This window comes from Abramis brama (genome assembly GCF_963993115.1).
Source record: "Abramis brama genome assembly, chromosome: 9".
In the NCBI taxonomy this organism is placed as follows: domain Eukaryota; kingdom Metazoa; phylum Chordata; class Actinopteri; order Cypriniformes; family Leuciscidae; genus Abramis; species Abramis brama.
In genome coordinates this window covers 27,019,034-27,045,621 of record NC_139971.1, presented here as the reverse complement: position 1 = coordinate 27,045,621, position 26,588 = coordinate 27,019,034, and the positions used below count along the sequence as shown (strand labels likewise).

The 26,588-nt window shown below is 38.0% G+C and overlaps 1 protein-coding gene across 3 annotated transcripts; it reads right to left on the bottom strand.

Moving 5' to 3' along the window:
* Window positions 1-698: 698 nt before the first annotated feature.
* Window positions 699-25,982, bottom strand: iqsec3b (IQ motif and Sec7 domain ArfGEF 3b). Of its 3 annotated transcripts, none has more exons than XM_084124116.1 (15): window positions 25,120-25,982; window positions 22,400-22,474; window positions 17,389-17,506; window positions 15,907-16,215; window positions 14,783-15,450; window positions 12,284-12,445; window positions 11,452-11,574; window positions 11,128-11,294; window positions 10,109-10,248; window positions 8,365-8,490; window positions 8,182-8,281; window positions 7,654-7,812; window positions 6,357-6,446; window positions 6,209-6,249; window positions 699-1,465 (listed from the first exon to the last, which is right to left on the bottom strand). In XM_084124116.1, the coding sequence occupies exons 1-15, from the start codon at window positions 25,590-25,592 to the stop codon at window positions 1,052-1,054; spliced, it is 3,165 nt and encodes a 1,054-aa protein (XP_083980242.1). In that variant the 5' UTR covers window positions 25,593-25,982; the 3' UTR covers window positions 699-1,051. The 3 variants fall into 3 exon arrangements, with proteins under 3 accessions (XP_083980242.1, XP_083980243.1, XP_083980244.1); XM_084124118.1 differs by having other exon boundaries at window positions 1,252-1,448; XM_084124117.1 differs by lacking the exon at window positions 6,209-6,249 and having other exon boundaries at window positions 1,199-1,448.
* Between the last annotated feature and the right edge of the window lie 606 nt (window positions 25,983-26,588).

The following is a 26,588-nucleotide window of genomic DNA, read 5'->3' as shown; positions in this document are numbered from 1 at the left end:
CACAAAAAAGATCTGAGAAAAAAACCCTCTTAAAAAAATACTATACATCTACTCACTTTAAATGCACACTTTAAGGCCATGAGGACCCAACTATTCTAAGAATAGCTTCTTTTGAGCGATCAGAGCCTAACAGTTCAGACTGGGTTGCTTGTGCTATTTTGTGTCTTCAGAAAAAGAGTGTACATGATAGTTTAGTTTTCAGAGCAATAGTTCACATAAATATGAACATTCCATCAATATTTATTCACCCTCATGTTGCTTTAAAATCCATATGCTGTTTTTTTTTTTTTTCAAGGAACATAATTTTTATAGCTTGTTTCCATGCAATGATAGTTCATTAAAAAAAATCTCAATGCTTTTGTTAATTGAAATGGAGCTGGAATAAAATATAAATATTAGATGAAAAACTTAAACTTAAAAAGTTTAAACAAACATTAGAAGTGGTGCCTTGCCAACCAATTGAAATAAAATATTTTTATTGTAAATATTTATTATAAATTTCAAATATTTTTGTTGAAGTGCTAAAATGACTAAAGCTAAATTAAAGCTAAATAGAAATAAAAATGTTAAAAGCACATAACATAATTACTAAAATTAAAAGGAAAAATGTAAATATAAAAATAAAAGCAAATTTAATATATGAATAAATACATTTAATATATAAATAAATAGTATAATAATACAAAATAATACTGGACAGTTGACACTTCATAAACTGCCAAATATGTCTTATTTCTTCTAGTTAAAATGTCTAAAGTTCATTTAAATGTGCCAGTGAAAGTCATTTTAGAATTACAGTGGAGATTTTCAGTGACACACAAAGCTCACTTATCGCTTCAGAAGACTTGGAATATAGTGCACAAATTATATATATCTAATTATTATATATAGAGTACTTTAATTGTGATTTTATATATATATATATATATATATGTTAGCAGCATGAGTCTGGAACAACATGTGGGTGATTAAATAAAGACAGAATGTTCAATTTAGGGGATGTGTCCTTTTAACAGGTATAAACTCATCTCTGTCTCTGAGTGTGTGTTATTCAGACTAGGCTGCGTGTCCCGCTGGAGTACCTGCGTTGGCTCAGCAGGTGACGTGGTGGTGGAGGGGTCGGGGGGCAAAACTGATGCGGGTGATGATAAGGAGGCGGCGGGGGAGGGAGGGGCGGCTGCTGCTGCTGCTTGCCCCCCTCCCGTGACCTGGTTGGCGTGGACACAGCCGATTGGATGAGGCGGTGGGCGGGGTTGTGGCTGAGGAACGCCTCCACGTGGCCACGCCCGGCGGCATCCATGACGATCACCTTGACGATCTGCTGGCACTGGATCAGGGTGTCTGGGGAGATGGTGAGGGCGGAGCCAGGGGCGGGGCTAGGCAGGACGGCCAGGTGTTGCTGAGCGCTGGGTGGGGCCAGAGGAGAGCTGAGTTGGTATGTTTGGAGCCTGTTGTGAATTGACACCTAGTTTAGAAACAGCCAGAAGCAGGAAGCGTTATCAGCCTGGCCTGCTGCACTCTCACGGCCCTCTGGTGCGGATCACACGACGAGGCCATGCCACAGAGCATGCAGGCGGCAGAACGTGACACAACTACGTACATGCAGCACAGTCGAAGTGGGTGAAAGCAGGGCGACTTCCTACTTGAACAGCCGGGATTTGGATAATTAACTGCTATTTTATGCATTTCCTTTTATTACCGCGCTGCTAATCAGACTGTTATATTTTTATCCGTCTGTAAGAAGCATTAAAAGTGCCCCTGGAGGGCCTAGACGCTTGGGAGCGAGGGTCTTTATTGCATGCTGGATAATTTGCACCTTGTCTTGACAGACCTTGTGTGTGTGTGTGTACCGGTATGTTATGTGCGAGGCATCTCGTGAAAGCAAACTCAAGTAGCCTGTCGGTCCACACTAACCACTGCTCATTCCTTTTTCGTAATGAAGTATTTGAATTTTAATGAGTTCCAGTGCGAGAGTTCCAGTTTAGGCTGTGGGCCCTATCATACCCGCGTTATCGACCAGGCAGAACAATCCTTCCATCCACCATAGATAATTTCTCAAATTGCTTATCTAATCTGTCTCAGCTGCTGCCTGAACCCAAACAAACAGATGAACTAGAAGAACTAACTAGCACTATGAGCACCATTCTCTCTAGAACATTGGATGTTGTTGCACCCATTAAATTAAAAAAGGTCAGAGAGAAAAGTAAAGCACCATGGTACAATAATACTACGCATGTTCTAAAGAGAGAAACCCGTAATTTAGAGCGTAAATGGAAACAAACTAATTTAGAGGTCTTTAGAATCGCGTGGAAAGACAGTATGTCACGTTATAAAAAGGCCCTAAAAGCGGCCAGGGCTGAGCACCTCCGCAAACTAATAGAAAATAACCAAAACAATCCTAGGTTTTTATTTAACACCGTGGCTAGACTAACAAATAAACAGACGTCACCCGAACAAAATATCCCGTTACAGTTTAGTAGTAATGATTTCATTAACTTCTTCACTGAGAAAATAGAAAACATCAGAACCACAATTGTAAACGTTCAATCCTCAATCGCGCCTTATAATTCAGCCTCAATTATCACGACGCAAGAACAATTACAGTGCTTTACAACTATAGAACAAAAAGAGTTAAATAAACTTATCACTTCATCTAAAACAACAACATGTTTATTAGATCCTATACCAACTAAACTACTGAAAGAAGTGTTACCTGTAGTGGAAGTACCTCTCCTCAATATTATTAACTCATCTTTATCTTTAGGTCATGTTCCAAGAACATTTAAACTGGCAGTTATAAAACCTCTCACTAAGAAACCACAATTAGATCATAATAATCTAGCAAATTATAGACCCATTTCAAATCTTCCATTTATGTCTAAAATACTAGAAAAAGTTGTGTCCACTCAACTGGGCTCTTTCTTGCAAGAAAATGACATCTATGAAAAGTTTCAGTCAGGATTCAGGCCGCATCATAGCACTGAAACTGCGCTTGTTAAAATCACAAATGATTTACTTTTAGCATCTGACCAAGGCTGTATCTCAATACTAGTTTTACTTGATCTTAGTGCTGCGTTCGATACTATAGATCACACAATACTCTTAGATCGACTACAAAATTATACTGGTGTTCAAGGACAAGCATTAAGCTGGTTTAGATCATACTTATCTGACCGCTACCATTTTGTCTATTTAAATGGAGAAAAATCGATCATAACTCCAGTAAACTATGGAGTGCCGCAGGGATCTGTGTTAGGCCCTCTATTATTCTCAATATATATGATGCCACTTGGAAATATTATAAGGAAACATGGAATTAGTTTCCATTGTTATGCTGATGACACTCAAATATATTTTTCATCACGGCCGGATGAAAACGCTAAATTATCCAAATTGACAGAGTGTGTTAAAGATATAAAAGATTGGATGACGCGTAATTTTCTTTTATTAAATCCAGACAAGACAGAGGTAATACTTATCGGTTCAAAAAACCGCCCACAGAACCTCTCACAATACAACTTTGACATCGTAGGATGTCCTGTTACTTTATCCTCTACAGTAAAAGACCTGGGTGTTATACTCGATTGTAACCTGTCTTTTGAAAATCATATTTCGTATGTTACAAAAACAGCCTTTTTCCACCTTAGAAACATTGCTAAGCTACGTAATATGCTATCAGTTTCTGATGCAGAAAAGTTAGTTCATGCATTCATGACCTCGAGACTAGATTACTGTAATGCTTTATTAGCTGGTTGTCCTGCATCCTCAATAAACAAGCTACAGTTAGTCCAAAATGCAGCTGCTAGAGTTCTTACTAGATCAAGTAAATATGATCATATAACACCGATTTTATCATCACTACATTGGCTACCTATAAAGTTCCGTATTAATTATAAGGTATTGCTACTGACTTATAAAGCCCTAAACGGCTTAGCTTCAGTCTATTTAACGGATCTTCTATCGCCCTATAATCCATCGCGCTCTTTAAGATCAATAAATTCGAGGCTTTTGGTCATACCTAGGATATCCAGATCAACCAAAGGAGGGAGAGCATTTTCACATTTGGCTCCGAAACTCTGGAATAGTCTTCCTGATACTGTTCGTTGCTCGGACTCGCTCTCCCAGTTTAAAACTAGATTAAAGACGCATCTTTTCGGCCAGGCATTCATATAATATTGTTAATCTTACAGTTCAAACTACAATCCGGCCTCTAGTTCATAAATGCCAGAGGAGAACTGGCCCCCGACTGAGCCTGGGTTCTCCCAAGGTTTTTTTTTTCTCCATTAGGTCACCTGATGGAGTTTTAGGACACCATTAGGTCACTTGATGGAGTTTTAGGACACCATTAGGTCACCTGATGGAGTTTTAGGACACCATTAGGTCACTTGATGGAGTTTTTTCGGTTCCTTGCCACTGTTGCCTTTGGCTTGCTCAGTTGGGGATATTTTGGGGATATTTAATTTTATTCTATCAATCAATAAATTCCACTAGAAACAAACCTTGTTGTATTATTTTAATTTAATACTGTGAAGCTGCTTTGATACAATCTGTATTGTGAAAAGCGCTATACAAATATACTTGATTTGATTTGATTTGATTTGATTTGATACACCCGGCACAATGCCAGGCTTGACACAAGTGTTTTTTGCTAGTTTCAGCCCGACGCAGTTATCATTTTCACGTCCTGCACCACGTTGTTTAAATAGCAAATGCACCCATTTGTGCGCCCATCACATTGCATTGTTGGCGCGTTGCTATTTTGAGGAAACTGAAATAGACATTCACCAACTGAATGTCTATTCATTCACTTGGCCGCACTTCATCATGGCGCAGTATTTTTTTGTTATTTAAAGGGCACATTAGTAATATGAGCCTATAGGCGGGTGCACAATGCACATACACTCTGCTTATTACACACACAGGGACGCGCAACAGCACACAAACTAGCCAAATATTAAAAATAAAAGGATTACAATGTAAAAGATGTGTACATAAAGATATGGTGGAATCAGGCTTGTCCCGTAGATGGTCTGCTTGCGAGCTTTAACCTCGCGCACAATCCGTTTCCTCTCTGGAGAAGCATTCAGTTTTTCCGCTTGCAAATTCCGCCATGTAAATAGCGAATCCGCCATGGCACGAGCGCAACTGGCTTTTAAAGGGAATGGGAGATGAGACTCTGATTGGTTTTTGCATGTTACGCCCAAAACACACCCATTACTCATTAAGAGAATAGGGACAACCCTTTTAGAACATGCGCCTTGCGCGTTAAACTAGCAAAAGTGCACTTGCGCCATGTGCTTTAGACCATGCGCTTAGATCGTTAAAATAGGGCCCTGTATGTGTGAATGCGCTTATCAGTGTGTCTTATTTGAATACACTATCGACATAATTTCCACTGGCATAAAGATTTTTAAGTTGAAAGAATTTCACCACAACAACAGCAGCTGTAGTGGGAAGCCATAGATTATAGATCACGACGAGGGGCAGTGGGGTGGTGTTTTCTGAGGGGCGGAAGTGCCGTTATTGCTCTGCACGAGTGGTGTGTGATTGCAGTGAAGACACCGAGGGCGGGCGTCTCCATTCTGACAGGGACAGAGTGAGCTCAAGGGGTCAAAGGGCAGGGAGTGGGGGGCCAGTGGGGAGGTTATCTCTGATTCTGCAAGGAGATAGTGATGTTAACTACAATACATGCTGTCACCACCTACAATGTCCCCAAAAATTTTGGAAACACCCTAGGTTTAAAAATGGGACAATATCAGCATAAAAATCCTCAACATTTTTGGTGTAAATGCATTGGCGTATTATGCAATTATCATTGAAGACAATAATATTTTTCTTCTTGGTTGCACATTTTTTTAGCTTCACTGATTGATTTGCAGAGCAACAGATCAATCAGAACACAGTTTGAAGATGCTTTATAAACTGCTCTTGTACGGTATTTTTCTATGCTCTGAATTCACTGATTCTTTTAAATACATTTCCATAGTTATATATTTATATATAGATATATATATTTATATATTTCCATAGTCCCTTGCAACTTAATCATTGCAAAGTCATCACTAAAAATAATACAGAATTATGCTGATATTATCCAAAACCACACTTTGCCTAGGGGTCCAAAATTTTTGAGGACACTATAAATACATGCACACAGAATCGGAACATAATTTGCACTGCGCTCACACCACGATATACTGATACAAACCTCTACTGTGTTGCTTCCTGTTTTCTCATAAAAATCATCCCCTGCAAGCCATACAAATACACAAGACATGAAAAACAGTCTTATTGTTGTGTATGAGCGCGCGTGTGCGTGCGTGTGTGTGTGTGTGTGTGTGTGTAAGTGTGTGTACCTGAAGCAGAACTAGGTCCAGCGTGGATGTCTAGTTGTGTGCCATTCTTGTTAGTTTGATTTCTCACAACCTGTTGTCTTTCTAGTTCCCCTGAGAACCACATGCATAATTCACTTTAATGTTGGCCACAACCATAGCATTCAAACCTCAGAGGAATGTAGAGAATTCATTTTTATTCAAGCTAACCTTTAGAAAATGATAATGAATTAAAATGTTACAAATTATTTAATTATTTATAGTGCTAATATACAACACTGTTCTATTACATACAGCATAGCCCACACATACAGCCTATACACAATAATGTACTATAAATAATGTGGCTATTATTAACCTGAAAAAGCACAAACACACTTAATAATAAAGGTTCTTTATTGGCATCGATGGTTTCCATGAAGAACCTTTATCATCCTTGGAACCTTTCCATTGCACAATGTTCTTTATAGTTGAAAGTTTCTTCAGATTATTTAAATATTCTTTGCACTAAAAAATGGTTCTTTTTAGGGCTGTGAAGCGATTAATCGCGATTAATCGCATCCAAAATAAAAGTTTGTGTTTACATAATATATGTGTGTGTATTGAGCATAATTATTTTGTATATATAAATGCACACATGCATATATTTAAGAAATAGGCCTAGTTGCTTATATATATATATATATATATATATATATATATATATATATATATATATATATATATATATATATATATATATATATATACATATATAATTTGTATTATAAATAAATATAAATATTTTATATATAAATAACACATTTTTCTTAAATATATACATGCATGTGTGTGTATTTATATATACAAAATAATTATGCACAGTACACACACATATATTATGTAAACACAAACTTTTATTTTGGATGCGATTAATCGTTTCACAGCCCTAGTTCTTTTATGATTTTTTTACCGAAAGGTTCTTTGGGGAACCCAAAATGGTTTGCTTGCATTGCTGCAAAACCTTCTTTTGAACTCTTTATTTTTAAGAGTGAATAGATCAAAACTTTTCTGAAGCAAATGTGAGTGATGTTTGCCTGTGCAAAACTCACCACTAAGATTGTTAAACATGTTGCTATGTGATTGATAGGTGGTTTCTTACTGTTCCCCAGATTTTAGCTTTTCAATGTAAATCTATGGGATGTATTTTAGACAAAAACATGGACGTCCAGAAACACAGATTTTTTTTATGTAGAATTTAACAAATGTGACTATCACTAAGCTAAAGCATGTGAACAGGAGTAAATGAGCAAAATGAGCAGTAACATGCAAAGACACTCACACTCAATCCGAATTTGTTCCATCTCTGCCACCTCTGCGATGCTCTCTCTCAGGTCCTCTACAAACTTGAGCAGCTCCTCTGAGCTCTGAGAACAGAAACTCACCACCTGCTTCTTCTCCGACGAGAACGGAGACAATATCGTGATTCCATGAGGGTAATCTGTGATGGAGAAAACACGCTGTGTATCACACATCTGATACTCCAAGTATTGAGTAAGGTCCTGCTTTGAGGATTTGTGAATTTTAGGTTAAAAATTAACAAAATGGTACTTCAAAGTAAAATTTTGGTCATTCTTCAGAAGCAGCTGAATTGTATAAAAAGTGACATAAAAGGTTATTTAATTATTGTAATGTTTTTTCAATATTTAGACATTTTAGATCTTTTTTTTTTTTTTTACATACAAGTCCATGGTAGTACTACCTCCTGTAGTACTTTTATGGACAACTATAACTGTAACTGTATTTATAAATACAGTAAAATATTAACATATATAACATTTAACTGTTTTGTGTGTGCTTGTGTTCTTACACTCATTCTCAAACAGATGGAATTGCATTCCCAGTAAACCCATGGCCTTGCAGAACGTGTATGTTGCGGCACTCTTCTTCTTAGGGCATAGTTTTAGGATCTAACATCACAAGAAAGATTTAGTTTATTTTCAGTTGTTTGTTTGTACGTGTGCGAATATGCTTTCATCTGCGTGTCTCTCACCACTATCAGGTCATTGAAGAGGAACACCTCTCTCTGATGCGAAGCCTGTTTCTGCGGTTTATTTACATCGGTGACCTCATAGAGTCGACTGCAGCACACCAGCCTACGGTGAGGAACCGACAGTATCTGAGGAAGAAAGAGAGAGATCAAATATCGGGTGAATTCAATTCAGAAGGTACAGCTTCCGTCAGCACAGGAAATGAAAAGAGGGATTTCTGATGTAGCATGGGCTGATGAAAGAAATGAATATTTCATAAGGAGGTACAGTGTTTTGCTGCGCTGTCATGTGGAATCTAAAATTACAGCACCAAACTAATGAGCAGTTTCAGTCACAAGTTCCTTGTTTTTATACCTGTTTTTATAAACTGATTCACTCAGCTGTTGGCATACAGAGGTGGGAAAAAATAATGACCAGAAGCTGTAATGTGAATTTAACTGGCTGAAGTTTATTTTTACTTCATCATGTTAATCAAACTTCAGACTTGCAAAAGTTTTTGGGGTCATATAAGTTAAAAATATGATCAAATTTAAGTTTCAGACTTGTATATGAAAACCATGTTGTTTACCTTCCTTATTTTTCAGCAAGTTCTTATGCAGAACCAGGTTCATTTACATAAGAAAAAAATTATGAACCTTGTCCGTTAATAGCGCAAAACTTTGATTACAGAACAAATCACTCTTTACTGAGCTGGTTCTTTTTAGTGAATAAAAAACATGCAGCACAACCAGTGTATTCCGCTTCACAAACAAATGTTTTTTTATGAGCCGTTTCTTTTCAGTGAATTAAAAAACATACAGTATAGTACAACCAGTATAGCCTGAATCCTGAACAAATGACTCTTATGAGCTTTTTTTAGTGAATCAAATGCATATGTGACCCTGAGTCACATGGGTCTTTTTTTTTTTTTTTTCTTGAGATTTATACTTAATCTGAAAGCTGAATAAATAAGCTTTCCATTGATGTATGGTTCTTAGGATAGGACAATATTTGGTCGATATACAACTATTTGAAAATCTGGAATCTGAGGGTGCAAAAAATCGAAACATTGAGAAAATCGCCTTTAAAGTTGTCCATTTATGTTCGTCATTGAGATGCATTCACTCACAAAAATAAATGTTTAATATATTTACGGTAGGAAATTTACACAATATCTTCATGGAACATGATCTTTACTTAATCTTCATATATATATATATATATATATATATATATATATATATATATCAATCATTATTTGGCAATAACAATTTCATACTTGTTTTTTCTAAATATTTGTTCCTTAAAATGGTTAAGAAGGATCCCTGGACATAAACGGTGCTGGATAAGTTCAATACCTAGTGTGTTTGGGTTTGTTCAGATCACTTACACTACTACAGGGGTGTCCAATCCTGCTCCTGGAGGGCCACTGTCCTGCAGAGTTCAGCTCCAACCCCTATTAAACACACCTGATCCAACTAATCAAGGTCTTCAGGCATTCTAGAAACTTCCAGGCAGGTGTTTTGGGGCAAGCTGGAGATAAATCTCTGCAGGACGTCGGCCCTCCGCTGCGCTAGTATGAGTGATAGTAATGGCAATGTTTGGCTCAGCAAGACCCACTGTAAAGTTAAGAAGACAGTTTGGTCAGCTCTCTCACTGTCTCTAATCACCTTTTCAAATCTGTAACTGGTACAAACCGAACCAAAAGGTGATGCACTTTTCACTTTTACATGACCTTTTTGTTTAATTGGTAGAGAACTGACTCACCGTCTTCATTCCAAGAATGCTTTGCTCCACCCTGGTAACGTAGGTCACATGGTCCTCATTGGAGCGCAGCTCCCTCTGCTGAATCCGCTCGTAAATCCCGGCTAGCATCTCCCGTGGAATATCTGCCCCATCGTCCACTCCTGAAGGGGAATTTATTTCTTTTTTCTTTTTTTTACATCATAATTCAAAAGTAAAAATATAGTTTAAAGGGATAGGCCTAGTTCACCCAAAAATGCCAATTTTGTCATAATTTACTCGTTCCAAACCTGTATGTTTTTTTTTTTCTTCTGATCAACACAAAAGAAGATATTTTGAAGAATGTTGGTAACCAAACAGTTGATGGCTAAAAAAAATACTATGGCTACTGTCAACTGTCTGGTTACAAACATTCTTTAAAATATCTTCTTTTGTGTTCAACAGAAGAAAGAAACTCATACAGGTTTGGAACAACATGAGGGCGAGTAAATGATGACAGACTTTTTATTTTTGGGTGAACTATCCCTTTAAGGCAGGAAAAACTGTGTAGCCTGTGTAATAGAAATAAATCTTTTGTTAACAAGGACCACGGCATATAGAAAAGCAAAGGTGTCACTGTGTACTTTTAGGTGACTTGTTGCTGTTTAAATTGAGGATTTATTTGGCTCTATGGAAAAGTCTTATTATAAACTAGAGCTTGACTAATAACAAGCTGATTTCGTTCCAGTCCCCATGTCTTTACATTCACTTTAAAGAAGAGCTCTCTTATACTGTATGTGTTTGCAGGAAGTAGGCAACAGATCAAAAATTATTTGATCAGACACCAGGAATCTGTCCAAGACACACACACACACACACACACACACACTGCCTACACTCCTAGGAGATAATCAAAGTGACTCTTTTGATATGAAAAAAAATGCTAATTTAAACATGGAGATGGAAAGCTGATTAAAATCGGCAAGATTCAAAATCAAATATTTAATCTCTGACCTCAAAACACCAACACGCTCTGGTTTTAATTAAAGCACACAAAAACACACCTCGTAGGTTGCGTATGAAGTCTTCCAGCAGCATCTTGCGCTCTGGTTTTATGTTGGGACTGTACATGTCTGTGTTCAGCAGCACGATGGCAAAGGCCAGGATGAAGATGGTGTCGGGGTTATGAAACTGTTGCACCACGTCAGGGTTACACATACAATACCTCTGACTGAAAGAAGGAGCAACAGATTACACAGGAATGCGCATTATAGTAAATGTACCGCACCCAGTAAAAGCTGTGGATAAAATTGCCATAGTTAATCTGAAAAATGACATGTGTGTTTAGGAAATGACTCTTTACTGGTGTGTGTGTGTGTGATTCTCACCTGAATGCTTCAATGAGTCTCTCGACTTTTTGAGCTTCTCCTTGCACTCGCACGTGAGCCTGAAACTTCCTCAGAGCTTCATCCAGCTCCAGCATAGAAAAATCCATTTCATCCACCACACAGCTGAGAAAGAGAGAGAGAGGCCACATAAACCTCATAAATGTGCTCTGATTGAATTAAGAGCCCAATTTATGAAGCTCCAGCACTGTAAGAAATGAAAATGTGCCGTTATTACCTTCAGTGGTTGGTTCTTAAATTATAAGCCCCAATCCTGAATATGCAGTAATATGTATGCGCTGGTTAATGCCGTCTTATTTACTCTAATCGCAATGTTTCCCTTTCAAAACAAGAATAGAATTTCATAGTTCGTTAATTAATATTATAGTTTAATATTATTTATTGACACAATATTTTTTATTTAGATTTTCTATTTATTGCCATTGACAATTCTGACCTTTTTTGCATAATCTTGTCAATCCCTTGCATAATTGTATTTCTATATAGTATATTTGTACATAGTTTTGGTCTATTTTATTCATCTATTATGTTTATATTGTTAATATGTATTTATTTATTACTATCCTGTTGCTGTTCCAGTGCACTGGAAGCTTTTTATCACCATGACAAACATACTGTAAACATACTGTACTTGGCTATAAATCTCATTCTGGTTCTGATTCTCTTTAATAATTTATATAGATGGGGGAATATAGATAGATATAGGGCTTATATAGATGTTTTACAGGATTTTGGACTAAATATTTGCCTCATCAGACAGATCGTCTGCAAAATTACTATGATACATAGAAAACTTTATGAAGACATGACTCACTCTAACACATCTCTGTTGAATTGCCTTTTGCTGTTACCCAGGAACTCTCCAATCATCTGTCGGCTCAGACCCTTCCTCTGCAACAGGAAGTGAGCAACGCCAATGGCGGTATCCGGAATAAAGCCCCTGGATATCAAGAACTGGATGCCTTTGTCTGGATTTCTGCAGGAAGATCAAGAAAGATGTAGATGAGTACTAACAAATGATTTTTCTTTTTCTAAAGAAGCTAGAGCTAACACTTTATAATAACTATCATTTAGACAATTAGCTAACATTATATTATATAATGCTATGATACAATATACCTTCATGTACATTTAATATACATTTTTTATATTTATTTATACTTAAATGTACACTACCTGTTTCCACAAGTTTCCACAAAAATATTACAAACAAAAATAGTTTTCAACATTGATGATAATAAGAAATGTTTCTTGAGCATCAAATCCACATATTATAATGATTTCTGAAGGATCATGTGACACTGAAGACTGGAGTAATGATGCTGAAAATTGCATCAGTAATAAATTACATTTTAAAAAATACTGTATGGAAAATATTATTCACAGTTATTTTAAATTGTAATAATATTTCATAATACTGTTTTTACTGTATTTTTGAGCCAATAAATGATGCGCATAACGTTTGACCAATAGTGTACATGAATTGTTAAGCATAATTGAATGATTTTTTGCAGACATATTTTAACATGTTAAAAAACATTCAACAAAATTCTGCAGATTTCTGCCCTTTTAACAGAAGATACACAAACAATCTGCATTTAGTCTGGGTCTGTGAAAGTTATTATGTTTCCAGGGGGGGAAAAAACCCTGAAGAGGTTTCTGTGCTTGTGCGCAGGTTCGCATATATAAATGTGATAGGAGAGATATTCATAGCTAAAAACATACAGCATATTTCAGATTACTCTTTCCACATCGAATCACATCATTCTGTTTCAGAGACGCACATGTCCATATGTGCATCACAACGTCTATATTAGCAGCCCTCAGCCAATAACAGCTGGACTGAGTATCTTATATTTATGTATGTACACTACTAATCAAAAGTTTGGGTCAGTAAGAAATTGCTTTCATTCAGCAAGGATGCATTAAATTGATCAAAAGTGACAGTAAAGACCTTTATAAAGACATTTCAAGTAAAGCGAGTAGTGAAGGCAAGGAGTGTGAAATGAAAAACTTGGAGTGGAGCAGGACATTGCTTCATTATAAGTTGATTTAAGGGAAAAAACAAGCCATATGGCCTTTTTGAAATGGACATCAGTGAAAGCTTCTGTTTTATTTGCGCTATTGCATTGAGATGTTCATTTATAATAATACTGATATTTCCTTCTCAGTCTCTCTTTGTATTTTTCTGTTTCTTGCTTTCTTTAGCATCAGACTCCGAGATGACATCACTGTAACGTGCATTATTTCCACCACTCCGAACATCTTCTCAGGTCACATCTGACCTTATACTGGCAAACGCACACACACACGTGCTTCACCCCAAACGTGCTACGTTGCCCTTACTCATTGTGAGTGAACAGCTGAAAAAAATACAATTCCTGCATACATCTTGACAGAAACCTTGTAAAAACAACATTGTCCCTTGGTCACACAGCCTGAGTAAAACCTTGAGTGTAGATCACCTGGTTACCATGGCAACCGTGGCACTACTCACGTCAAGCATGTCAAAGTGAATTTGATCTGAGATTTCAATTGAGTGCTGATGCACTCTGAATCCTCTGAGGATTGGCTTTATTCCCTCTCTCTCTCTCTCTCTCTCTCTCTCTCTCTCTCTCTCTCTCTCTCTCTGTATGTGTGTGTGTGTGTGTGTTTGTCTGAAAGAGCTACACACACAAAATGGAGCAGAGAAAGAGCTTCACAATCACCCCTGAGGGAGTGTAATATAGTCTTCTTGAGTATGTGTGTATGTATACATGTGCAAGTGTGTGTGTATTTGTCAGTGTGTATCAGCAGGCATAATGAAAATGCACTCAACTCTTTAGTCATGGGCAAACTAACCCGGCAAACAAAAGCTCTTTTGTGAAATCATATTTTTATTTACAGCAAATGTACCCACCAATAAATTCTATTGTTTTTATATTAGATTTAGTGGGTCTTACCGTCTGGCTAAAGGGCACGTCACTATGACTGTTGCTCATATTTTGGATTAGTATTTGGAACAAATCTATCAAATGTTTATTTGTTCGCAAGGCTTATAAACCTTTACACTGTTAACCTTTTTTTTCTTCAAAACTAAGTTTCAAATAAGACTTTGAAAAGCCAAAATTGAAAATTTACAATGAAAAACTTAGCTTTTCTAGTTAAATATTATAGTTATATGAATTTAAATAAATTACTAAAATAACGTTGAATTTTTGTAGGTTTCACTGTCTTTGTGGGGACATCTGAGCCTTACAAACAGCAAAACCAGTAACACACACTAAAAAAGCCACTTTAAATGGAAAGATTTATCTTTAACCTTTGTACTCACACATTGAAGAGGTTGAGTCCAATACGGTAAAGGCGTTTGCGTGCGATATCCGTCGACAGCGTTCCGCAGGGTGTGTCCTGGCAGTGTGGGCGGGGCAGAGACAGAATCATCGTCTCGCACGCTGATGTCGAGGTGCTGCTGCTACTGACGGGCTCTGAGCTGTTTTCCGCCGTCTCGGGTGCAATCTGATTGGTCTGTTTCCTCTCCAGGCCCGCCCCTGTTGTCGGTGCTGCATCCGATCCGGTTGGCTGTTGGTTCTCTTTCTCTTCCTCGCTGGGTGGCGGAGGTGGAAACTCAGGCATCTCCGTGGCTGACGATGTTGACTGGCCTGCGATCTTTCCCCCCGTTTGGGCTTCAGAGCCGGTCTCCTTGGATATGCCGTTACCAAGGGAAACTGACTCCAGCATGGAGGAGGAGGAGAGGCGAAAGTTGTGGTTATCAATTTGAACAGTCACATCCCTGAAAGCCATCATGAGTTTACTGGCGCTGCGTGGTATGCTCTCCCCACAGCTGCCCGGTGGGGCCTCCTGTAGGGTATTGGGGTCCATCAGGAGCCCCTCGGGATGGGATCCAGAGGGAGGGGCCGCAGAAGACTTCTCTCCTTCCCCGTCTCGAATAGAACTCCAGCCACTCAAAGCCTCGTCAATAGACCGTGCTAATGTCTGAACCTGCCAGGGAGAATGGAATGGAATGGAATGGAATGGAATGGAATGGAATAGAATAGAATAGAATAGAATAGAATAGAATAGAATAGAATAGAATGGAATGGAATGGAATGGAATGGAATGGAATGGAATAGAACAAATTTGAATAAAACAGAACAGAATACAACATTTGAATTTAATGAAGTAGAACTGAAAATAATAGAACCTAATACAACAGAATAGAAAAACATTTGAATTGAAGACAACGAAATACAATAGAATAGAATGGAACGGAATACAATAGAACAGAATACAACAAATCAAAAGGACAGAGGACAAAGAACAAATGCAATAGAATCAAACAATAAAATAGTATGAATAGAACAGAGTAGTATGTGTACTTGAACTACAGTAAATAGGCTGAACTGATTGCACAGAATTCATGCTGTATCATCATGTGTGTTAATAGTGTAACTGTACCTGTTCGGTGAATGTGTCCTCCAGGTGTGTGAGTGTGGTTGTTGTGGCCACCGGCAGTGACGTGGAGTGTGTGAGCGGGATGCCCATGAGTGAACATCCTTCCATCAGCGCCCGTTCAGCAGAGAAACTTTCCCTCTGCACCCGGACCCTGCGCACTGACATACGCCGCGGGATCCCACTCTCCAGAACTGAGTTACGGATCTTCTGGAAGTTCTTGCTGAGCTGGTACTGGCGAAACGCCATCTGAATCTTACAGGCCGCACGCCGGGAAATCAAAGGACCACCGTACTTTTGCTCCAGTTCCTCTATCTACGGACAGATAGATAGATAAACAGATAGATAGACAGATATATAGATAGACAGACCGACAGATAGATAGATAGATAGATAGATAGACAGACAGACAGACAGACAGACAGACAGATAGATAGATAGATAGATAGATAGATAGATAGATAGATAGATAGATAGATAGACAGACAGACAGACAGACAGACAGACAGACAGAGAGATGGACGGACGGACGGACGGAGAGATAGATAGATAGATAGATAGATAGATAGATAGATAGATAGATAGATAGATAGATAGATAGATATAGACAGACAGATAGATAGATACATAGATAGATAGACAGAGAGAGACAGACAGACAGATAGATAGATAGATAGATAGATAGATAGATAGATAGATAGATAGATAGATAGATAGATAGATAAATAGATAGATAGATATAGACAGACAGATAGATAGATAGATAGATAGATAGATAGATAGATAGATAGACAGACAGACAGACAGATAGATAGATAGATAGATAGATAGATAGATAGATAGATAGATAGATATAGACAGACAGATAGATAGATAGATAGACAGAGAGACAGACAGACAGACAGACAGACAGACAGACAGACAGATAGATAGATAGATAGATAGATAGATAGATAGATAGATAGACAGACAGACAGACAGACAGACAGACAGACAGACAGAGAGATGCACGGACGGACGGACAGACGGACGGACGGACGGACAGATAGATAGATAGATAGATAGATAGATAGATAGATAGATATAGACAGACAGATAGATAGATAGACAGAGAGATAGACAGACAGACAGACAGATAGATAGATAGATAGATAGATAGATAGATAGATAGATAGATAGATATAGACAGACAGATAGATAGATACATAGATAGACAGACAGAGAGATAGATAGACAGACAGACAGACAGACAGATAGATAGATAGACAGATAGACAGATAGATAGATAGATAGATAGATAGATAGATAGATAGATAGATAGATATAGACAGACAGATAGATACATACATAGATAGATAGACAGACAGACAGAGAGACAGACAGATAGATAGATAGATAGATAGATAGATAGATAGATAGATAGATAGAGAGATAGAGAGATATAGATATATCATATAGATATATAGATGCCTGTCCGTTGGGGCTTACCTGTTTTTGTTTGAGATCAGGAGAGAGCTCATATTCTGGAGGATGTGAGCAGGGCGGCACGTCAGGCTGACCGTGTTTTTTCTCATCTTTCTGTTCCTCTCCTGCAGCAGGAATCGAGCTGAGGATTCGAATGACACAAGTGAGAAGTGGCTGACCCAGATTTGCTGTCTTTTAATCTAGACTGATCAGAACCCAGTGCGCATTCAGGACTAATTAACTCTGCTTAATTACTGCATGCAGGGTTTCACGGGTTTCAAATTCAACGCAGTCTTCGTGGGAAATGAGGTAATCAAGTGAAGGTTTTAGATCATCTTTTAATTATCAGAAACTGTACATTGAATGCAATAGCAAAATTTGAATTGCAATAAAATAAAATTCAGTTTTGTATTTTTAAACTATTCAGTGAATACATTTTATTTGATTTAAATTGTATATTTAAAACATTATATCACAAAGTGTATCACACTGCTTCTGCAACAAAACAAAAATTGAACAATGCACAGGTTTCATATAAATCCCCAAAACCAAAGACTGAATCAAACCAAATCTCAAAGGTTAACAGCACTCTCTACTCTATCTTACGTAAGCCCATACATGACAAAGCCATTTTCCTCTCATGTTGAGCTCATGAAAATCATCTCTGAGTGGAAAGCAGATGTTTAAATCATGAGAGATGTCACAAAGTATGTTTCTTCTACTTAACAACACAGCTCAACCCCATTTCCATTTTCTCTGGGTTTTCTCTCTCAGTGTAGACACGGGTTTACAACACACACACAAAGCACACTAGACCGTATTCACTGTCAGCACATTAGCTGCTACCCTGGAGTAAAGGCCACTTAAGCACTGTAAGCACTCATACACGAGGGCCAGAGAGCAGGGTTTCCATCTTTCATGCACCAAGTGCTGTTTGCCTCTGAGGAACGAGAACAAATGCAGCAGAACCTTAAACGAGAGTGAGAACAGACACCAATCCACATGGTCGGTACAGATCATTAAGTTTCTACGCGATTGATCTGAGGACCCAATCTGAAATGTGATATCACTCCTTATGTGAGAGAACGTGCAAAGTGATGCAAGTAGCAAAGAGTTTGATGTCATTTCCTGTGATATGACTCAAATAAATATGCTTTCTATTTCAAGCTGTTTAAAAAACAGATTGAGCATGACTACAAGTTTCAACATCAAGCAGAAACCCAGGCTGTCGATTCCTGCAAATAAGAGATGAGAAGATGCATTAGCATGCTTATGTTTTCCCTTTTTTTCTATTTTCTCAGCAACCCTCTTTAGTAATCATTTGGGGAAAATGAAAGCTGCTCTCTCCGGTTCATCAATCTGCAAACTTCATTACTGGTGCTTGCTCAGGCTTAGGGTTAGTGATTTAAACAAACTTCTAACTCTAAGCATTAAACTTTTTGTGTCCCACGGGCAAAAATGATATCACCAAGTCGCGTCCCAAAAACTACATAGAAACATGCTAAAAAAAAACGTGGCAAAGTGCCAACAAGTTTTGAACACCCAAGCATGTTTCCTCAACACTGTAATTCATGTAATTTCTTGTAAAAATGCTAATGTAAACACAATGCTTAACTATAGGCTATGATACCTTATTATATACACACACTGAAAGAAAAACGGAATAATGTCCTTTGAGAAAAGTTTCAACCCTGAAACACAAAACAATGCAACGGGACTATGTAATTCAAAATACTGGTAAAACAGAAAAAAACAATATGAAAAATTGCTTCATATTAACACTGGGACGCACATTTGTCATGTTTTTACGACTTTTCTTTCTTAGAGTGCTGTGAAAAATTGTAAATGGTTTAACATGACATTATATATACAGTTTGTGTGTACTGTACTGTAAAATACTGTCAAATGTATGTTTTTTTTAGAAGTAAAAAATATGAAATACCATAATTTACAGTGGAAAACAGAAAGGAAATACAAACAGTCATATTTTCTAGAAGTCCCTACGTGACATCACATATAATTATATTTTTTTGTGTTTTGTGTTGTTTTGTTACATTTTCTGTTATTAAGTTAATGCGTTTAATGCATTATTTTGGTGTCGTGTGTTACCCTGATGGTGTTTTGTTTTCCTATATGTGAATATTGGCCATGTTTTATGGACAGGCTACTTATAAAGAACTCTGATTCATGTGGCTTTCTAATAAATGTGGCTTTCTAATAAACCTCCTGTATTATTGCAGTAATTATCAGTACATTTGAAAGGTAAAAGCATTTGAAGTAGATTGATCATATCACATCATATCACTTAATGAAATATACAATTATAAGAAATAAATTATACAGGCATCCCATAATACCGCCGTCACAGTATGTTTTACGGTGAATTTAGCTTTAATCACACACTTTAATACAAGAAACAAAATGCACTAGCCATCTTGGTTTCAACCATTATTATTATTATAGTAAATATATTTTCTACAGAAATAAAGCTGGTCTTTTATGTTCAAACATTGGAAAAAATTATTCAGAGTTTTCTGTAATTTCTGCCTTATCAGTTTGCTAAAAAAGGTGATAATTTCTACAAATCTGGACTCAAAAGTATAGGTTTTCTATGAAGGTAAAAGAGTTGCAAAACTCGAGAGCACGTAGATGTGAATTTGAGAACTTGTACAATAAATATTCGTACTTGTACGTGAACATGTACGTGTTCAAAGGATGATTACGCGATGATGTCACGAAACCCGTGTGCACTGAAACGCTAACATGGGTGGCTTAATAGAGAGCCTAAGTCCCTCCCCTCCGCTTCCGGCTCATGGGATCTTATGTCGGAAAAAATATGTATGGAGAGACAACTTATCTTTTTATTCCGTCTGAACTGTGCCCTGAATTACACATATGATGTTTGTCAATTTAAAAGATAATTATGAAAGTCAAGAAAGTCACAGTTTGTCATAAAACAGAAGAGTAACATTTAGTTTTATGTGAAAATCGCTCAATGAACTACATCTCTCGTCTCGCACTATGTACGTCACCATCCGTTGCTCGTATGTGTTCAGTCTGGTACAAAACACTCAGGCATGACGGCGTAACGTTACGATTATAACGTAAGACTATAGAAAAAATGACAGACGTTAGCTTCAGTAAAGTTAGCTTCAGCATTGAGAGAAAAGGTATGACGTCACACGTGCGCCTTTTGGGTTTGTAGTCTTTGTAATTACGCATTTTCACAGTCTTATACCACAACAGTTTTACATCAAACTGCGACTTTCTTGACTTTAAAATGTATATTTTAAATTGACAAACATCATATGTGTAATTCAGGGCACAATTCAAACGAGATCAAAATATTTGTTGTCTCTCGCCATTGACTACCATACAATATTTTTCCGAATTAAGGTCCCATGGTGGTCAACCGGAAGGGGAGGGACTTAGGCTCTCTATGCTTTAGACTGATATTAAAAGAAATAAACGATATTATCAAATTCAGTAAACACCATACTAATAATGCATAGCCTACTACAGAAAAGCAGATGAGCACAGAATATGACGAAAGAAAGCAAATGTGTTCAGTGCAAATAAACCTGCTGCCTGTGTTTTATTAATTATGTATAACAAATTGTGTTTTTTTTTTTTTTTTAACTGTTGGTCCATTAAGCCTCATTAAGCGTTTTCTTGGTTTTCTATGGGAGGAAAATGCTTAACGTTGCGTTCATATTCTGTGCTCAAATGCCTTTCTGTACGCTTTATTTACGGTGTTTCCTGAGTTTGGTCTTTTAATACCACTGTCTTAATTAAACGCGTTGCGTTCATATTCTGTGCTCATCTGCTTTTCTGTAGTATGCATTGGTGTTTACTGAGTTTGATAATATCATTTATTTATTTTAAATCAGTGCATTAAGCCATTAGCGTTTCAGATCGTCTCAGAGGACGCGGGTTTCGTGACATCATCGCATACAATAGAAGTCCCATTTCATTGGCTAGGCGCCAACCAATAAAACGGCTCCTTCGAACACCCCCGCCCCCCTTTCTCTCTCACCGCCACTGAGTTTCAAGTGCACAAGTTAGTTTTGCACCTAATATATCGCGAAAAGAGTAGCAAAAGTCAAGGCGTGAAATATTAAATTGCAGTGACAGATTTGAGAAGTTGCAAGTGTCTAATTGAGGTTGCACTGCGAATGTGAATGTAAGAATAAATGCAAATATATATTACAAGTTTGTCATTGTATTTCTGTGAATGGCATTTTACACATTTGTGACTACTTGTCTGCAGCTTCAAATTCAGAATACAGGTTTGTGACTATTGTCTGCGAGTGCAAATTTAAACATTCAACTTCCGATTTTTATTTTACAGGTTTTCACATTGGAGCTGTGAGTGTAAATGTTCACGTACAAGTACAAATATTTATTGTACAAGTTCTCAAATTCACATCTACGTGCTCTCGAGTTTTGCTACTTTTTTACCTTCATATTTTCTGTTGTTGATTATGTTCACAGTTATTATGTATTGTTTTATTAAGAATAGCTATTAAACTTGGTTTTGTTGGCAGCATAAAATATGCAGTCAACAAAGCTCAGATGGTTTGAAGTTCCCAAAATAGTGCAGAGCTGCCACATTCACACATGCACATCTCACACACACACACACACACATCCTCTCTCTCCACCTGAATGACGGTGCTTATCCATGCCGAGAATTTTCCAGTCTATCAGACAAAGGACGGACCAGGGTTAAGCTACACCTGCAGCACAAACTAACTCTCTTTCTCGCGCACAGACACACACACACACATACATTCCGTTGGCTTGAATCCCATTACCCAGAATGCCTCAGGCCAATAGATCAGGGACCGCAAACAGAAAACCACTACCATTTAAAAGATGGAATACTTAACCAATGCAGACAGCTACGGTAAACAAGTATATTCACAGTCTCCTTATTGTTTACTTCTTACTGTTGCTCATATTGCACATTTTGCTTGATATATAGAAATTGTAACTCTTCTGATTGGCTTGTTACAGATGGTGTCATCCTCACCTGGAGCAGGTTTTGGAATCTCCCTCTGGGGCCTCTGGTGCTGGACAGCAGAACTGGTGCAAGACGGTCTGACTCCTGAAAATGTTCAAATCCACATTATGGCAATTAATACTATTATTTACATGTCATTTCATTTGTCTTCCTCAAGCACTCATATTAGCTTAGTGTGATGGTACTGAACTAGTTTTGCTTCAGAATCCAGATTATTGGGCCTTAAAGGAGTAGTTCACTTTAAAATGAAAATTACCCCATGATTTACTCACCCTCAAGCCATCCTAGGTGTATATGACATTCTTCTTTCAGACGAATACAATCAGAGTTATATTAATAAACACCCTGACGCTTCTGAGCTTTATAATGGCAGTGGATTGCAACCATCAGTTTGAAGCTCAAAAAGAAGTGCATTCATCCATCATAAAAGAACTCCACACGGCTTCGGGGGTATAGCTATATAATAACTATAGCTTCTGGCCAAACGACTTGTGACGTCGTAAGTAGCGTAGTGCGTCATGGCGTACCGTAAATACCAGCAGTACGTTGCATTACTTCTTCATAAGTTGCGCTTTACACTTGAGTCGAGTCCGTATGTTTGTTTGGCCAGAAGCTAGTTATTTTACTTTACAAAGTTTTAAATATGAATATATTTCATACACAAACTCATCGCTTCGCTTCAGAAGGCCTTTATTAACCCCCCGGAGCCGTGTGGAGTTCTTTTATGATGGATGAATGCACTTTTATTGAGCTTCAAACTGATGGTTGCAATCCACTGCCATTATAAAGCTCGGAAGCATCAGGGTGTTTATTAATATAACTCTGATTGTATTCGTCTGAAAGAAGAAAGTCATCTACACCTAGGATGGCTTGAGGGTTGAGTAAATCATGGGGTAATTTTCATTTTAAAGTGAACTACTCCTTTAAGTAAATTTATGCATTTGGTCAACTCTTTTGACCTAAGCAACTTACATTGCATTCAAAGTATACATGTTATCAGTTCATGCATTCCCTGGGAATCAAACCCTTGACCTTGGCATTGTTAGCGTTAGCGCTATACTCTTCTACTTGAGCTGAGGAAATAGCAACCAAAATGACAGCCAGACATTCACTGCAGAAAACATATTATAGTTGGCACAAACCATGTCCTTGATGCAAGTGAGCCTGCATTTAATGTAGTCTGAGTCATATTTCCTTTTACCTTACAAATGGTTATTTTGCTTGGTTATTGGCTACAACTCTAACAGACCTGCAGTTGAGAACCACTAGCCTTCTTGATGCTAAACAACATACTTAAATGAATTTAGATTATAAATAGCTGCTGGTATATAAATGGCTGCTCACAATTCTTTCCGAATCCCCAACTCCTTCCCGTTTTCTGTTTCTGTGAGTCTTGTTTGAGCCCTCCATTGTTGACAGCACATCAAATATGTTTACTTCTCACTCGAGCAAAACATGAGAATGTGAAGTGCTATTAATATAATCACATTTGCATATCACTTCCTTACACTCCTGCTATTGTGGTTATTATGTAATATTCATTATTAATGCAATATTCTGTTGTGCATGTAAAATTCCCAGCTGCTTTCTTGTTTTTTTTTTGTTTTTTTTTAAAGTGCACCGCTACATTTTTGCTCCACGGAAGAAAGAAAACGACATGAGGGTGAGTAAATGATGGCATAATGCCATCGCAAACAGTCCATCTTCACTCGCTAATAAAGATGCAACAGTCTCAAATTATACCTGTCATAACCAGACACGCTGATGCTAGCGATGTGAGATTAACTTTAATGAGCTGCATGCATGAGCATAATTCGGCCTTAAAACTCATTAGCAATGAGAGTCTCACACTTCCAACTTCACAACTAATTTTATTCTGTCATAAACACACAGCAAGGTAACATACTCTCAGACTCAAGATTAAGTGTTTTTTTTACCCTAAAGGAAACGATAATGCTACAATTAAACAAATCAGATCAGAATGTATCATTCCAGTTTTGCTCGAGGGGTTAACACACACACACACACACACAGAGGGAATACTCTACAAATGCAGCGTAAAATGTGCACTGAAGCAGATGAGCAGCCATAATAGATGAAACACACACACACACACTCACTCAGTCTCTCAATCTTTCTCTCTTTTACTGTGGATTAGATTCCAGCTGGCGGATCAAATTCACATACACTATGGGAATGTCACTTAAAGCCTCACTTTATGCATAAATCTGTGCGCGCGCGCATGTAGATCCCTGGCAATAAAGTGTTTTTAAGTGCTTTTTAAAATGCATTCTTGCAGCAAAATAATCAGGTGCATTAAAAACCTCTTTCTTGAGACCTTTTGCCCTGGAAATAATGAATGTACTGTGCTAATGCTGACCTATAATCGTTTTTCTTCCATTTTAGAGTGTGTGGTTATTTCAAGACTGGACATAGCAGTGCAAACACACACACACATACATACAGACTCTCTCGCATACATATAAGAACTGATTAAACACCCACATGATCTTAAAAACAGAACGCTGAAAGGTTTTATAAATGCAAATCATCATTCGTTTTATGATCACTGAATTATTGATGTGCAATTGCATATTCACTGTGGCCTGCATAGTGAAATTCCTCTGTTATGTAATCCTGTTGGCGCATCTAATCTGCCTCAACATCTCATCGATCTCGTGTTTTCCTAAAGAAAGAGTGATTTGAGAAACTGTGGTATGAGAACTCACTCAGATGTCCGTGGGAGTCCCACAGCTCGGCACAAGGTGGCAGGTGTCTGTGGGACCAGGGACCTACAGCAGGGGTTCTGAGCGTCATCATCATCTTCATCAGCAGAGTCCGGACTGGCATTGCTGGGTCCAGCAGGCACAAGCTGCATGTCCAGAGGGGAATGATGCTGTTCCTGCTGTTGCTGCTGCTGCTGCTGCTGAGTTTGAACCGGGGGTGTCCCGGCTCTGCTGGTTCGGGGCAGGCTGGAGGTGCGGGGGGGCGGAGGCGGGTGATAGCGGGGAGGGTGCCGGTGATGGCTGCTGCTGGAGTCCCGGAGCTGCCGGTTCTCACCCGCTAGATCCTCCAGCCGGCGCTCGAGTATGTCTATCCGGTATCGCTGGGTTTGGATCAGACTCTGTTGATTCTGCACGATGGCGGTGAGCTCCTTCAGATAGAGCACCGCCTGCAGAGGGTTCTCCAGGAGGCTTGACATCCCGTGCGACGCTCCTCTTGAAAAAGCCGAGCAATAATGTGATCCGAGCAGGGCGTCTCGGTGTCAGTAGGCTCCCCCTGATGTACGGGTTGATATTTAAATGGCTGAACTGAGAGAGAGAGAGAGTGAGAGAGAAAGAGACAGAAAGAGCGCGAGACTCCCTCCTCCGCCTCCACATCCGTGTCCAGAGCGCGCATGAAGGGATGCGCGGAGTGTTGCTGATGCGAGGATGTCCAAACACAGGATTGAAGGGGGCGTGGCCGGATTCGCGAGTGACGTAAGGGGCACGCAATGAGGCGCAATAACAGAGTTTGTTTGGTTTATTGAGTCTCATAGCTAAATAATTAGAAATCGAGATCTACTTTGTTTAATCATTTCGTTTTTGTTTATTTCCACACTTGATTCGGATTTGTTGTTAATAAAGAATCATCATTATTGACTGATCGACATGGCTCCTTGGTTTGCATCTTCAGTAAAAATGAACATCCCATGTTGGCTACTCATGAAAATGTACCTATATTTAAAATGCCTATGCCTAGAGTCTCATTTTATTGTTACAAATTTAGATTTCTGTTGCTTAGTTACCAAATGAATGTTCTTTTTCTCCAGCAGAGTGCATTAACATGATTGTTGCTCACTAAATAATACTAAAGCGTCAGTGTAAATAATAATAAAAATAGATACAAATATAAAAGGTAATGTGAACATGGTTAGTCATATAGCCTACACTACTAGCTAATCTGAAACGTCCAAACGTCTTTCCAGTTTACGCATTTAGCCTAGGCCTACATGGAATCCTATCCAAAACAAAGTCAAGTGTTTATTGATGTTTATATTCTTTCATAATTATTTTAATATTCTTATGACCAACACAAAAGGTAGCCTACAGAAAAATACAAGAGGAATGCCTCGTGAGAAAGTGAGGAATGAAATAATAAAATAATAAAATAATATTAACTAATAATAAATTAACAGTATAACAAATATTAAAACATA